Consider the following 14,212-nt stretch of genomic DNA (forward strand, 5'->3'; position numbering starts at 1 on the left):
GCACCCATAGATAGTTCTCTCTGCTTTGCGCCCTTGTTCAGCTCCAGGAGCAGCACCCCTCCACCTGACCCTTCCCTAGTCCCAGCCTCACTCCCTCCCTTTTTCACCGCTGTGGGAAGTGGGTTTGCTTTATGTGAATTTGATTTATGCTCCATGCTCCGGGAAGACATGTACCGCACAAGTCGAGGGAAACCTGTATTGTCTGACATTAGAATGTTGGTTCAGAAGCTCATGAACGTGCTTCTTCCACTGCACATTGATGGTAGAGCTGTCAGTAAGGAGTGTTTTTCCATCCTTGGACCTCAGAGGAATGGTTTCGTATGTGCTTTCCCATAGATAGCTTTGGTTGTGCTAAAGAAACTATGCATGTTGCAGCCATAGGAAAACTTTCAAATCTCTTTCACTTTGTCTTCCTACCACTTGTTCTTTAGTTCTTGAATTTTCCTCTGGATTTTGGCTTTAATGTGTCTTGCTTCTGTTTGGAGTTCATGTCATTCTGCCAAGCTTTGAAGGCTTATCTTCTTTTGTCAGTGAGAGCTTGAATTTTCTATTATTCTTATCAAACCATTCCTGATGTTTCTTTCTGGAGAAGCATAGAGATTCTTCTCATACCTCATAGATGTCTTCTTAGAGGCTCTTCCAGGGATCAGTGGTGTTAAGGTCATCAGGGAGCTGTTTTTCTCACTGAAGTACTGCTGGAGATGATCACTTTTAGCAGGATTTTTTCAAGCATTTGATATAGAATGTCATCTTTGGTTGCTTCTATTGTTTCCATCAAGACAAATGGACACCACAGAACGTATCAAACAGTGATCCATCCAGGAGTTGTCTGCGCTGATCCTAGCTCTGGTGATATGGATGTTACAGTGGTCCCAGACACACAGTATGACATAGTCAGGTGCTAATGATTTGAGTGGGGGTGCATCCATGATGCACACCTGTTCTCAGTTCCTAGTACAAAACAACCATCATATAATCATCATCTCCATGTAGGTCCATGGCTTCCAGTAATGATTAGCACCTTCCCCTATCACCATGTACCCATTGCCATAGGTTTTGCTATTGAAGGAAGATCCTTGTGAATGTCTTCTGATCTGGGCATGCCATTACACATCTGCAACAACATGATAATTTGTGAGAAGGAAAGCTTAATCCAATGGTAGGAAAAACACAGACAACCAGAGGTTTCTGTTCTCCTGCAGCCTTCATCCACCTTTGCAGCTATTGTGAAGTATTCTTTCTTTATCTACCTGCTCTGCCCTTGAGGACTTTTTAGTCTCTATTAGTCTGAAAACTTCGCTCTCAACCTCGCTGCCATGGGTGACCGTGATAAAACTACAAAACTCCAAACAACATTCCTCTGAAGATCACTGGTTGCTCAAAAGCCTCTCTACTACATCAATATTGCGATCCATGGGAGGATGAGCATTCCATACATAATGAGAATTATAATGAGCATAATCTTATTTTTGGAAGTTGCACAGTTAAATTAGCAGTTGTAACCAACATTCACAGAAGAATAGAATAGACTTTACAGAAGCCTGGTGATGCATTTGGTTGAATATCTAATTTAAAACATTAACTAATGCCTGGTGATTTCTGGGAAAGCCTTAATGTAAGTATTTACTCAGCTCTATATCATGGAAGGAAACTTATTACTGACCTCAGCAAGTGCTCAGGCTGTGTCTGACACACAAGGACTGATGATTATTATAATTTTGTCTTGTGATTCTAGCCATAGAAAGTGGTGAGTGCTAATCTCACTGTAACAGGGAACCCTTGCCCTGTTACTGGAAAGTGGTGTGCCCCTTTAAAGGCAGGATTTCTGTAACACAGACACAGGCAAACAACATAGCAAGAGTCAAGGAACAACTCTGTGGATGAATCAGTTGACAGGGGAGGCACATGACCAGGGCGTTAGTATATAAACCAGAGCTAGAGCAGGGAGTTAGACCTGGGAGGCAGTAGGGTGAGGAAGCTGTGAGGTAGCTGCTTCCGATGACTGCCTGGCAGGGAGCTTCAGGAGTACAGGCAGAGGGGCCTGATTCAGGGCTCAGAAGAAGTTTGATAGGCGACCAGCGGTTTGGGTTGAACTGGAAAGGGGTGGTTTTGGAAGACCCCATTAGTGCCTAAGTGGTATATGATTGCCTTGAGCCTGGCTGGGAGTCAGGCTCAAGGCACAAACAGGAGCCAGGGAGCCAAGCATAATCTTAGAAGGGAAGAGATAACCCAGAGAGGGGCAGAGCTTGGGCCCAGGGGTACAGCGCCCTAGATAGGTGGAGAGAGCCCAGGGAGCCCAAAGCATGAGGCTTTAAGAGCCTGGAGAGGTGAATGGGGTTAGGGAGCCCAGAGCCCAGGTGGGGCAGAGATAAGGCTCCAGAAGATAAGACAAGGAGCCCAGAAACGCTCCAGAAGGCAAGACAATGAGCCCAGAAACCAAGTCTGGAATAGTGGGCCTTGGCTATAGGGCCAGCTAGAACAGAGGGGTGGAAACCTGCAAGTCAGAAGCCCCAACAATGGAGTAAAGGCCTGAGGCAGCCTGGTGGCTTTGGGGACAAGTGTCCCGCTGGATGCGTGACACCTGTGAGGTTTGGACATGACTATGGGGGTGGCTGGAGAGTCACAACTTAAGTCCTTAAGGCAAGCAAGGTTGGGAGAGTCACCCACTGGAGAAGAGGGAGTACCTTGGGCTTGTCAGTCTCTGAGGGCAGCCTCCCTTTCATTAAGTTTCCATTGAGATGTGGCAGGCAAGAAAGCAAGGCAGGACTTTGAGAGATGTGGGAGGGAGAGAGCCTGGCAGGAATGAGGTGGCCTTTAGGGGGCATCACAATGGTCCTCAGTCGCCTAAGCTGTTACGCTCTCTTATAAAGAAGTATTTTTTCAATCTTTAAATGATTTGTTTTGTTTATTTTCTGTGGCATTTAGTTAGAACAAGTAATTATATGTTGCTTTAAAAAAGTACATATATCTTGTTAGGAATGTGCTGTTTCTCCCATTGTCAATTACCTTGTTCTACCTCATCATCTCACATACCAATGTCCTGTGTCCTTGTGCATCTCTTTTCAACTAAGTAATCCTAATCCATTTTATTGTCCCCTTGACTCTAAATTGTTCCTTTTCCAATACTGCATGTGTTAAAACTGTTATTCTTGCTCTTCAGAGGACCTTTTCCATTTCCACTGTCTCTTTTTAGATATGTCTAAATTAAATTAAGCATTGAAAGTGAAGAGGCTGGTTAAATTAACTTATGTAATGACGTAATATTTTCCATATTATTCTCCTCCCATGATAATTACAATAATTTTATTCTTCTCCTCTTTTCGCTAATTTGTGCTTGGGTAGGTTTTAAGTAGCAAAGGGCATAAACCATTAAAGTACTGTTAGACTCTTTCATTTATCAATTATCTTCCTGCTTATCCACCCAATGTTTCATGCTTTTAGTGCTGTACATACTGGAAAGATTCTTTAGATAAAACATGAGGTGGGGGTTAGGAGCATTATATACAAGTTGAAATTGGCATACTGTTGCCAAACTGTAATAACCCTTAGGGGGACTAAGTGTTGAAACTATTGCATTGAATGCAGCAATTTCCTATAATAATTTAAAAGGCCTGCAGGCACACTAAAGTTGTAGCTGGATGTTTCCGTTAACACTTTGTAACATGACCCTAAAGCCTAATTTACATCACAGCAATTAAAATATATGCTATAATACGTGTTTCCTACCATACAAAAGTGATATAATATAGGTTTTTCTTTTTTATCAACCAAAAATAAACAAACTTATAAATCTTATTCTCTTATCTAGCTCCATAGATGTTAATTCTCATCATGCTAGGTGGTTAAGGAGTGTAGTAGAAAGAATGGCTTTTGGCCTTTTAATGGAATATGAACATCTTTCTATTATAGGTCAGGTTTTCAAATTGTAATTATTTAGTTATAGGGTGGCATATGGCACTTCAGAGATGACAAACTGCCTCAAAAGCCTTACACGACATCATACAGAAGGACTAAGGAAGGAGAATTTAAATAAATGAAACAAAAAATTGGGTGTTTTTTCACGTAGATAATATCAAGCCACTGTTAATGCTAATTAACAATGAGATGGCACAAGAATGAAGACTGTTGGTAAGAAACAAAATGAATTACATTGATTTGAAAAAGAGGGAGAACTGTTTGTTTTTTGGAAAAGGATTTTCATTACAAGTTCAGAATTCATTTATTTTAAAGGGAAAACATTGAGAACATTGAGCGCTGTTAGCACTACATGGTGCCCTGATATCGTTCATATTGGGGAAGAAAACTGACATTGGACAGTGACATATTTGTGGCAAAAAGGGTGAATGTGGTCCTTGTTGTATCTTTTCTAAAGAACAGTCTTTAGGGCATCTTTCATGCCCTAACATTTTAATTGGGAAAAGGATTTGTCAATATGCCTGTCTGTATAAAACTGTAAGTTATTACTAATACTAAAATAACTTTTTTAAGATGTAAGTTAAAAGTAAAACATTGCTACATTTCCAACCTCATTCATATCCAAGTCCATCATCCTTTACCTTCCTCTAAAGAACAACAGGGATCTTTGTCATTGTATGTGGGCATGTCTCAGGAGTTTTCTGGTTTTTGTTACGATTAGGCTATGTACAGAATCGAGTACAAGAGTTTTCTTTTAGAACTTCAGGGGTTGAAGTTCTTGTGTTTTTACATAGCCCATTTGGTTAGCAGTGTAACAAAATATTCTAGTAGAGTGAAGGAACTCAGGAATTGTTTCTGCTAAATATTCTCAGAAATCTGAAAAAGTTTTGTGTGTCAGTGACCTTCACCTGTATGAGGGTGGATGCATGCATCCACAAGGACCCATTGGCATATGTGTTTGTGTTCTTTGCAAGTGCAGTTTTGTTGCCTATGTTAGTATCTTGGCCGTGATCCTTTGGTTGATCTGCATGCAGCAGTCCCTTAAAATTATGGCATAAGTATTTTGCTCTCAGGTAAATGCCCTTCTGTGCTATTTATAGTGTATGCAGCAATAGTGACCTTAGGTGATCGGTGGGGAAACTCGTGTAATCCCAAGTCTAATATTTTGAGATTTCTTGAGGTTTACTTCTCCTAGCCACTGCCAAAAGGGAAAATACAGCATGTATTTGTAAGGATAAATTTTATCTATAATAAACCTTTTAGAGATTCATATAAAATAATGGAAAAAAGGAACTCAAGGTTTGAGTGGTAATATATAGTCCTTCGCTTATCTTCTTTATCTTTTTTTATTTCTATCTATTCTTTTCCTGCCTCCATCATACTATTTCCAAACACCTACTATATACAATATTGTTCTTCATATCTCTCAACTTTTCCCATTCAAGCCCGCGCTTTGTGTGCTTCCTTCTTTCCTTCCTTCTTCACTCCATCCTCTATATTAACCTTTAAAAAGGTAGCGTGTAAACAATATTTCTTAAAAATGACTATAATGTAAGCTTCTTTATTATAGTGAACTGGTTTGAGAACTCCAGTTGAGAGTTGTCATGAAAATTGAATTGGGCTGTGTTTGTAACTTATGTGATGGATATCCCCAATTGAATGTGTATCTTTAAATAGGACTCTGACATGGAATATGAGAGGAGTTGCTGTATCAGCAGCAAAATTGATATACATTTTCCCCTTATTAATCAAAGAAAAAAGGTATTCCACTGGCTGTATTATCTAAAAGATTAAAAGATACCGTGATGATCAATAATGCAAATAAACCAAGACTTAGAACAAAGGCTCTAGCACCATGGTTCTCAACTGGGGTGCAGCAAGAACCTGCCACAGACATTGCCATGCTGCCATGGGGTGAAATTGCCTCATATGCCTCCGTTTTCAGAAGGCATGCTGGAGCTGAAATTGTAATGCAGGCAGGCATGCCTTTTCTGCAAGAAGTGTTTATTAGTTAGGCTACCATGTGCCTCCTGAAAACAGAGGTGCCCAGGACCGTTCCACCTGCCCTGTGTGCCCCTGTTTCCAGGAAACCAGAAAGGACTGCAGCAAGAGCATGTGCTCCTACCACAGCTGCTTTCCAGTCTGGCTCTGCAGGAGGTACACATTGCAGTTCTACCTGGCTGTGGCAGCGATAGCAGCAAGATTAATATAATATAATTATAATGATATAACCAAAGGATAATTAATATGTTCATAATGTTTTAATATTCATACATTATAATTAATAGCATAATGAAATTTTGTTTTTTTAAATGGGATGATGCTAAACTTGGAAGTTTTGGAGGGGTGCCTTGAGTCTGAAAAGGTGGAGAACCATTGTTCTAGCAGCTTGAAAGATGGACATAAAGCAGTCTATTGCCTTTATATCCAGAGCATTTCAAACACACATTATGACACAAATTAGTTGAGCTGGTAATCTAGTGCTGTGGCAGGGTATTTTATAATAAATAGGATTGAAGAAAACCACCAAAACTGTGTATTCCACAATAAATATTGTCCCCAAGTAATTAAATACCATAATGAAAAATGTGATCCAGATTTGCCAGGTCCTTATAAAACCTTGAATCTATAGAAATACTATAGAGAAGGTTATTTTGAAAAGCAACAGTATCTCACATGGCTATTTTAATATCATTTTGCAGGTTAATGAATTTAGTAGATGAATGTCTGTTTGTAAATATTACACTACAGCATATTCTTTCTGTTCTATTAATTGGGATAAAGCAATTTGATAGACCATAAATATTGACATATGGGGAAAATATTAGTTGCAGATGAAGGCAAATATTTTTGTAATGCGTTATAAAATGGGTTTCATTCTGTTAGGCTTAAAACTTTAACCTTGTTTGTTAAGAAAACTGTTCATGTGTCAAATTAGAATCATTTTGTTCTCTTGAGCTTCTGTATTGTCCTTATTATTTTGTGCGTGCTTTTTATAAGAAGTATAATAAATGTATTAATCTAACTCCCACTGGAAAGCAGTTTTTATATTACAGAAAATAATTTATATAAAAGTGACCCCTTATATATTATGTTGGAGTTCATTGACCAAGGGGTCACTTAAACTTGCTGAGAACTTTAGTTGGGAAATGTATTGTCATTGTAACTGCTATAGATAATCTTATGGTGAAAGAGCTGAGCAGATATAGTAACTGACAATTGCTGCTTGAATACATGCACTTTGTTTATCAGTGGTTTGGTCTGATGAAAAAATTCCCAGTCGTCTTGAGAGGAAAAAAAGACATCTTATGTCTGAAGATGCTCATAATATGACAAGGTGAAAATGTCACACAATAATGAGAGTGTGCTGTGGTAGAAAGTATTTTTTTAAAAAGAAGAGAAAAAAACAGAAGTAACAATAACCTAGACCAGAAGCTTTAGAAAGCCAACCGTAAGATTTCTTTTTCTTGACCTGTCTTTGCTGCAAGACAGCTTAGGCTTCAATATTAAATACCCATCTGAATTCAGAAAACATGCATAATATCTCTGTAGTTTTTCAGTTTTTGTTTCATAGTTGAAATAGTGCAAAAAACATTTTACTTTTGCCTCAATTAGGCAGATCTATCAGACATTGTTCTCTCTTATGACTTCTTTCTCCAGTGATTTTTTTTGTCTTTCTGTTACTCCATTCTGGAGATATACATCTCCTAAGCCAGTTATAAAATTATTATTAAGCGCCTGATCCTGCAAGATGCTGAGTGCCCATGAGGTGCTGAGCATTAAACTCTAATTAACCTCATCAGAAGTAAAGGGACATTGAAGATAATGTGTATTTTACCACTGAATTGAAAAGGTTCAGTATCAGGCCCTTGGAGCGCTCTGCATCTTGCATGATCAATGCCTTAATGTCTTATGAAAAACATAAGTATGGTGTCCACTGAGTCTTCATTGTTTACAATGGCAGTGTAATTACCATCAAAGCAGTCCAATAACTTGGTGCTATAAAACAGCTTCTATTTTTTAACCTTCCCGTTCTTATCCTGGAGAGGCAGTAGATAACCCAGAAAACTGCCTTTTGAAGTTGTATTGAATTCATTGACTTCTGTGAGGGGCAGATCAGTAGTTGCTAACTCTACAGTGTAGATTAAATCTTTGAGGATTTTCAGCTACGTATAGTAATGTAAAGCATTGTGCAAAAGGCTCTCTTTATTTTACAGAAGAGCTGTAGAAGCTTGAAGGCTGTTTAAAAAAATCAAATTGATCTCATCTTTGATGGTGAATACCGTATGTCGATTTTCTTCGTGGCACAGTTTAGGGATTTCAGGATTTAAAGACCCGTAGATATCTTGAAATATACAGATAAAACGAGATGCTGGACATAAAAGAAATCTACACACTGCTTCCAGAAGCCCTAAAATGGCTGTTTATCAATAAACTTAAAGTAGCTCAGCTGTGATTTTAAAAAATCAAGCTAACCGTGTTTCAAAAATTATTTTTTAAATAAAAAGAGCAGTATATTATTAAATAATCAGTAATCACACAGAAAGTATTTACATGCTCCTGCACAGTTCAGCATTCCTAAGTTTTGTGAACAGTAGCATTGTATCTTTATCTATGAATTGATATTTATGCATGAAAAAACATTTTGCATCAAAGGAAATGTTTTTTTCTCTGTATAATTTTCAATTATCCCTAATGTAAAGGGGAATTTGTTTGAGTGGAAAAATGTTTGCATCTTTTTTAAGAATTATGCATTCCATGTGATGTAGTACTTTATCTTCGAATTCCTAAATTGAAATCCATATAGGTCAAGAAATGTGAGTGCCTTCTATAGCCCTTCAAAACGGATATAATGATAAAAGGGCTGTCATAAAAAATGAATTACAATTTAGTGAAAAATTAAATACTTGCTGAGAATTATATTAAGAGAAACTATTAATTAGTTTGTTTGAAATTAAATATATTTAAAAATGTACTAGGTGAATATATCTAAAGCAACCTTGGTTTCATTGAACACAGTGAGAATACAGTTTGAGATTGCTTTTGTGATATGTACAGTATACTGGTATTTTAATTCTCTGTCACAAAGGAATTAACTGCTAGTATAACTCAGCTTTGTAAAATAATTAAATGTGGTATTTAAATATTTTAAACTATGAGGAGTACCAAGGAGAGAGATCTCATTATATCCTCTCTCCTGAAGACAAAGGAAAGAACTGTAACATGTGACTTGTTATATAAGAAAGAATGGTGCTTTAGTTAACATGACATTTGTCAGGTATTTGATTCCTCAAAGGTAGGCTCTGTTTTTTTTTATATTCTAAATGGTTTACAAACATATAACTTTGACTTATTTAAATTCACTTTAAATACATTTCTTTTTGTTTTAAAGGAATATGCAATTCTTTTTAAACAATCTGTCTCCTGGAAAACCAAATATATACCAAGTGCTACATATGGGATCTCCAAAGTGAAATTGAGTAGTATTGTTCTCTGAACTAAGGGATATTGGAAAAGACTATAAAGACATGGTGCAAGTTTTCAGAAGTAAATAGGATTTTTAAAATATTTTGAAAGCCTATCTTTTAAGATATGAGAACAAGGAAAATTATTTCAAATTCACATTGGGACGACAAAACCAATTTTGCATTATTATTGTTCTTATTCAGGAAGAGCACTCTGAACCATACTACTAGAGAGAACAATTTTTGATCATCACTTGTCCTGAATTACTAGGCTTAGATTCTCAATAAATAAAAATTTTCTAAAGCTTAAATAAAAATAGAAAGCATGAAAATGAAGTCTGTTCATAAAAGAAGCTCAAAATACATAGAGGAAAGTGAGATTTCTCTTTATAGTTTCCATGTTTCTCACATGAAGAAATGGGTAACAGATTTGAGGATGAAAATAAACTTTAGTTAACACTTTTCTAGGGAAAAAGCTAGAAATATTTTATATCAAGCTTGGAAGCTGATTTTTTGTAGTGGCATTTGAGTTTGGTCTTTATGCTGTCAATTATCCAACTTGTGTGCTGCAAATTAGAAGTATATTGTAACTTGTCCTATTGTTAACAGTGGTTTCATGGCTAATCTGCCAGGCACGCTGCTGAAGAATTAAACTATTGTGGCAGGAACAAGAGAGCTGTGTTTCACACAGTATTGACCTGGATTTTTACTTCTATTCCAAAAAGAGATGGAGAATTCACAGCTATTAGACAACTACTAACGTATTAAAATACTATGAGCGTTGAACTAGTTGAACTTTAAGGCCCATCTCAACTCTGAGTCTAATGTGTTGTTTCTTTTTTCAATAGGTGGACATAAATTGAATGTAGAAAAGAATTTCCAGTAAGCTGGGCTGATGTTCATAGAGAAGGAATGAAGTATGGATGTGAAAGAACGTAGGCCTTATTGCTCCCTAACAAAGAGCAGACGGGACAAGGAACGGCGTTACACAAATTCTTCAGCAGAAAATGAGGAGTGCAGAGTGCCTACACAGAAATCTTACAGCTCAAGTGAAACCCTTAAAGCATTCGATCATGATTCCTCTAGGTTGCTTTATGGAAACCGGGTAAAAGACTTGGTCCACAGGGAAGCAGATGAGTATACCAGACAAGGTAGGCCAAATGTTCTACTGCAAACACTGTACACAGTACTGTTAGTGTTGCACAGGGAGACATTTCTTGTCTGAGTGGGGTATATTGTCATTGTCATGCCAGTTATGTAATTAGTAATAAGATTCTACACCTACATAGTACAATTGCATCTATTTTTCTCAAAGTATTTTACATATGCAAAGATGCATGTGTTATATTTAATAGGGGTGCACCGACAGAGATTTTGGGGGGCGATATTAAAAGCCAATTTTTAAGGAGGCATATTGGCTGATACTGATTCGATTTCTGATACAGCTGTGTGCAGCTGGTAAGTCTGTTGCGGTAGAAGGGGAGGGGGGAGGGAAGGCGCTTGCAGGAGGCAGATCAAGGCCCCTACGGTGTGGAAAAAGTGGGGCAGGAGCTGAGGCTGGTGCTGCCCAGGCGGGGTGGGGCATGGGACGGAGCTGTGGCTCATCCAGGGAGTGTGGAGGGTGATGCTCCCACTGCTGTGTGCATCCTGGGAGGTCATGGGGGGGCGTGTGCCCCCTGGATATGCGTGGGGTGCTGGTGGGCTACAGCTGTGGGTTGGGGCCAAGGCTGCACTGAGCTCTTCCCAGAGGGGCCAGGGGCGGATGATGGTGGCACTGGAAGGGGGGTATGCGGGGGGCTGCAGCTATCTCAAATTTCACTGTAGTCCTCCCTGTAGCCCTCTTCCAGTGTCATTGACACCCACCCCAAGCGCAGCCCCGGCTCAATCCTCCCCCTCCCCCCCCACGTGCCAGGAAGATCTGAGCACAACCCTGGCCCCAGCCTGCAGCTGCAGCCCACCCTCCCCCCCACGCAGATCCAGGGGCACATGCCCCCACTGCCCCCGTGCCCTCCTGGGGCATACGCAGTGGCAGTAGCTGCACTGCAACCCCTGGATGAGCTGTGGCTCCGTCCTGTGCCCCACCTTGGCAGGGCAGTGCCTGACCCAGCCCCACTTCCTCCCTCAGTGTGGGGAGCATTGATTTGCCCCCCGCGCCACACCCCTTTCCTCCTCCCTCCCCTTCCACTGTAACAGACTAACCAGCTGCATGCAGCTCTCCAAGCTGCTAGGCTGTGCTCCCCCCCTTCCCCAACACATGCTGCACTGTGGCTGTGCACAAGCACGAGCATTTATTGGCTGAATTATTGGCCACATCAGGCTGATTTCCGATACGATCAATTTTCTTTATATCAGTGCCAATCTGATATTGGATTGATGGATCGGTACACCTGTAATATTTAATTTTTAAGTGTGCATGAGGCACGGGGAAAATAAGACAACTCGAACAGGCAGACAACCAATATAAGTGACAAACTTGGGAAATGAATATCGGCCTCCTGCATTCTATCTCCATGATAAAGGCTATGGACAAGCATTCATTTCTCCTGAAGGACATCCCCTGTCTGAGCAGCCGGTGGAAGACAAGGATTAGATGCTTCTCCACTCTGGTCTGGGAGCAGTGGGGCAGTGCCCTACCTGTTCCCTTAACCAGGAAGTTCTTCCCAGGAGAGCATTGCCCCAGTGCTCCACTCCCCTCCTGGACCAGACTGGGAGAGGAGCATACAGGCATTCATTTCTGTGAGAGAGTTTCTCTTGCAAGGGAGATCTTTCAGGTCAACAATTGGAAGAACTTTCTCTTGGAGGGGGCATGTTTCTCTTGGGAGAAATTAAATGAATACTTGTATGCTCATAGTTTCTACAAGCAGAGTGATAATTCTCTCAGTCGAAATATAATGCCTGTATGTGGACCACGTTACTAGACCATAATATTGCCTCTCCTCATACAATCAGATTTATCTGCATTTTCTCCAAATAATATGCCTAAAGCTATGAACAGATGCCAGACAAATCAAAATTAATTTCCAAGACTGTCTCAAGCAGACTGGACCACATAGGCTGCTTACAGACATTAAAAAAAAATCCCAAGTAGTGCTTTACTTTAAACTCAGCCTGCTCCCGCACCAAGCCTACTGCATGCCCAAAAGAAGGCTCACATTAGTTGGACCTGGCTTACCCAACACCTATATTGATCTGGAGCTTTTTTGGTGATTAAATCAGCTATTAGATAAAAGTGCCAGAAAGCACTGCTGAAGCGTCTGGTCTATACAGATGCTGTGGAGCCGGGTTGAACTAATGTTCTGGTGCTTCCAGTAAAGCGCATTTTTGTTGGGGGGGGGGGGGGTTAATGTTTGTAAGCAGCCAATAAGGACTTTGTGAGGAAAAGAGTGGTTTGGATCGTCCTTGAGATGAGTTTTGTGATAACATATGATGTCTTTCCCCTCTACCTGGGTCACCAATCCATTTTTATGGCTCTTAAGTAGCCATGGCCAGATAGGTTTATGTTAAGGTCTGTTTTCTAATGGGCAGGTATTCAGATCTGAAAAATTACTAACATTAACTGGTCTGCGTTTTTCATCGTTCAGTGATGAGATCAACAATTGCAAAGGCATGAAGGTTATAACTGAAGATGGTCCCTCCATCTAGGGTTGGACACACATGGGTTTGGCACAGAGGTGGTTAGCTGTTTTACTCTAGTCAGGCAGAAGATAGGGACAGGTAGCACCTTGAAGACTACCGGGTTCAGAGAAGTATGAGTTTTCATAGGCAACAACCTACTTTGTTACATGTTATGAAGGGACTGACCAGAAGGATTTAGCGGTATCAGGAATGTTCTACTCTCTCCATTTTTGGATATAAATTTTAATTTCTAGGACTTCCATTCCCACAAATTGAATTAGTGCTACATAAATTTAAGAATCAAAACGATTAAAGGCGTAGATTGCTGCATCTCTGCTATCTAAAAATACAGAATTGGTCTGAGAACTAAACCATCGCTCTATCCTTGTGTGTCTGTTTAGAAAAGGGAAATGTGTTTCATGGGTAGAAAATAAAGTTTTCTGAACTGTGATAACTTTCTAGGTTGACTCTACTGAAATACATCAAAATGATTTTGGCGGGGTGGGGTTGTTGTTGATGTTGTGGTTTGTCAAGTGGAATAACTGAACCTAGAATTAGAGTTGGATAGATAGATTCCTCAGCCCCAGATATTTTCAAGAGCACCTAAGATATGAACATATTTCCTTTCCTTTTTTCAAAAAAATTCACCAATGTTTACTAACCATTTTTTTTCCAATGAAAAGCTGAAAAATATCTGCTTTTTATGACTAAAAATTTTTCATTGGAAAATTGGAAAAAGAAAAATGGTTAGAGGAAGCATTGTTTTTTTATTGGAAATTTAAAAAAATAAAATAAGACTTTTGAAGGATCATGTAATAGAGGATTATTAGTATGATAGTCTGGTCCCTTCCTTCTGCTGTTTTTCTAGTGCGAGTAATGCATTAAATACCTACACTTGTTTTCAGTGGTATGTTCACACTTTGGGTCGCTGCTAGTTTATTTTAAACACTCAATCCTCTTTGATCAATCCTCTTTGATCACTTTATTTGGTTTGAATTGGGAGGAGCAGACCTTTCTTTTAAGTGCCCTGGCAAGCACTCCTGTAGTAAGTCATATTTTCTTTTTAAAAAAGTGTGTATGAAAGTCTCTGAACAGGGACTTGTCTTTCTTTTTAAATAGCAATGAAATAACCAACTGGAACATGTGTTACTTGGCACAAAATACTTGTATTGCTGCTTATGTTGTGTTTCTCCATCTCCTTCAGAAGAGCACACAAT

At 39.4% G+C, this 14,212-nt stretch overlaps 1 protein-coding gene across 4 annotated transcripts in view; it reads left to right on the forward strand.

Annotated features, from left to right (window-relative positions):
* The window catches only part of TENM3 (teneurin transmembrane protein 3), a 540,570-nt gene that overhangs the window by 72,227 nt on the left and 454,131 nt on the right, over window positions 1-14,212 (forward strand). For all 4 annotated transcript variants that reach the window (XM_025207579.1, XM_025207580.1, XM_014521286.2 and 1 more), the window contains exon 2: window positions 10,229-10,531. In XM_025207579.1, coding sequence (XP_025063364.1) covers window positions 10,300-10,531 — 232 coding nt within the window. In that variant the 5' untranslated portion in view covers window positions 10,229-10,299. The remainder of the gene's footprint in view (window positions 1-10,228; window positions 10,532-14,212) is intronic.

The sequence above is a fragment of the Alligator sinensis genome, unplaced genomic scaffold, assembly GCF_000455745.1.
Source record: "Alligator sinensis unplaced genomic scaffold, ASM45574v1 scaffold354_1, whole genome shotgun sequence".
NCBI classification, from domain to species: domain Eukaryota; kingdom Metazoa; phylum Chordata; order Crocodylia; family Alligatoridae; genus Alligator; species Alligator sinensis.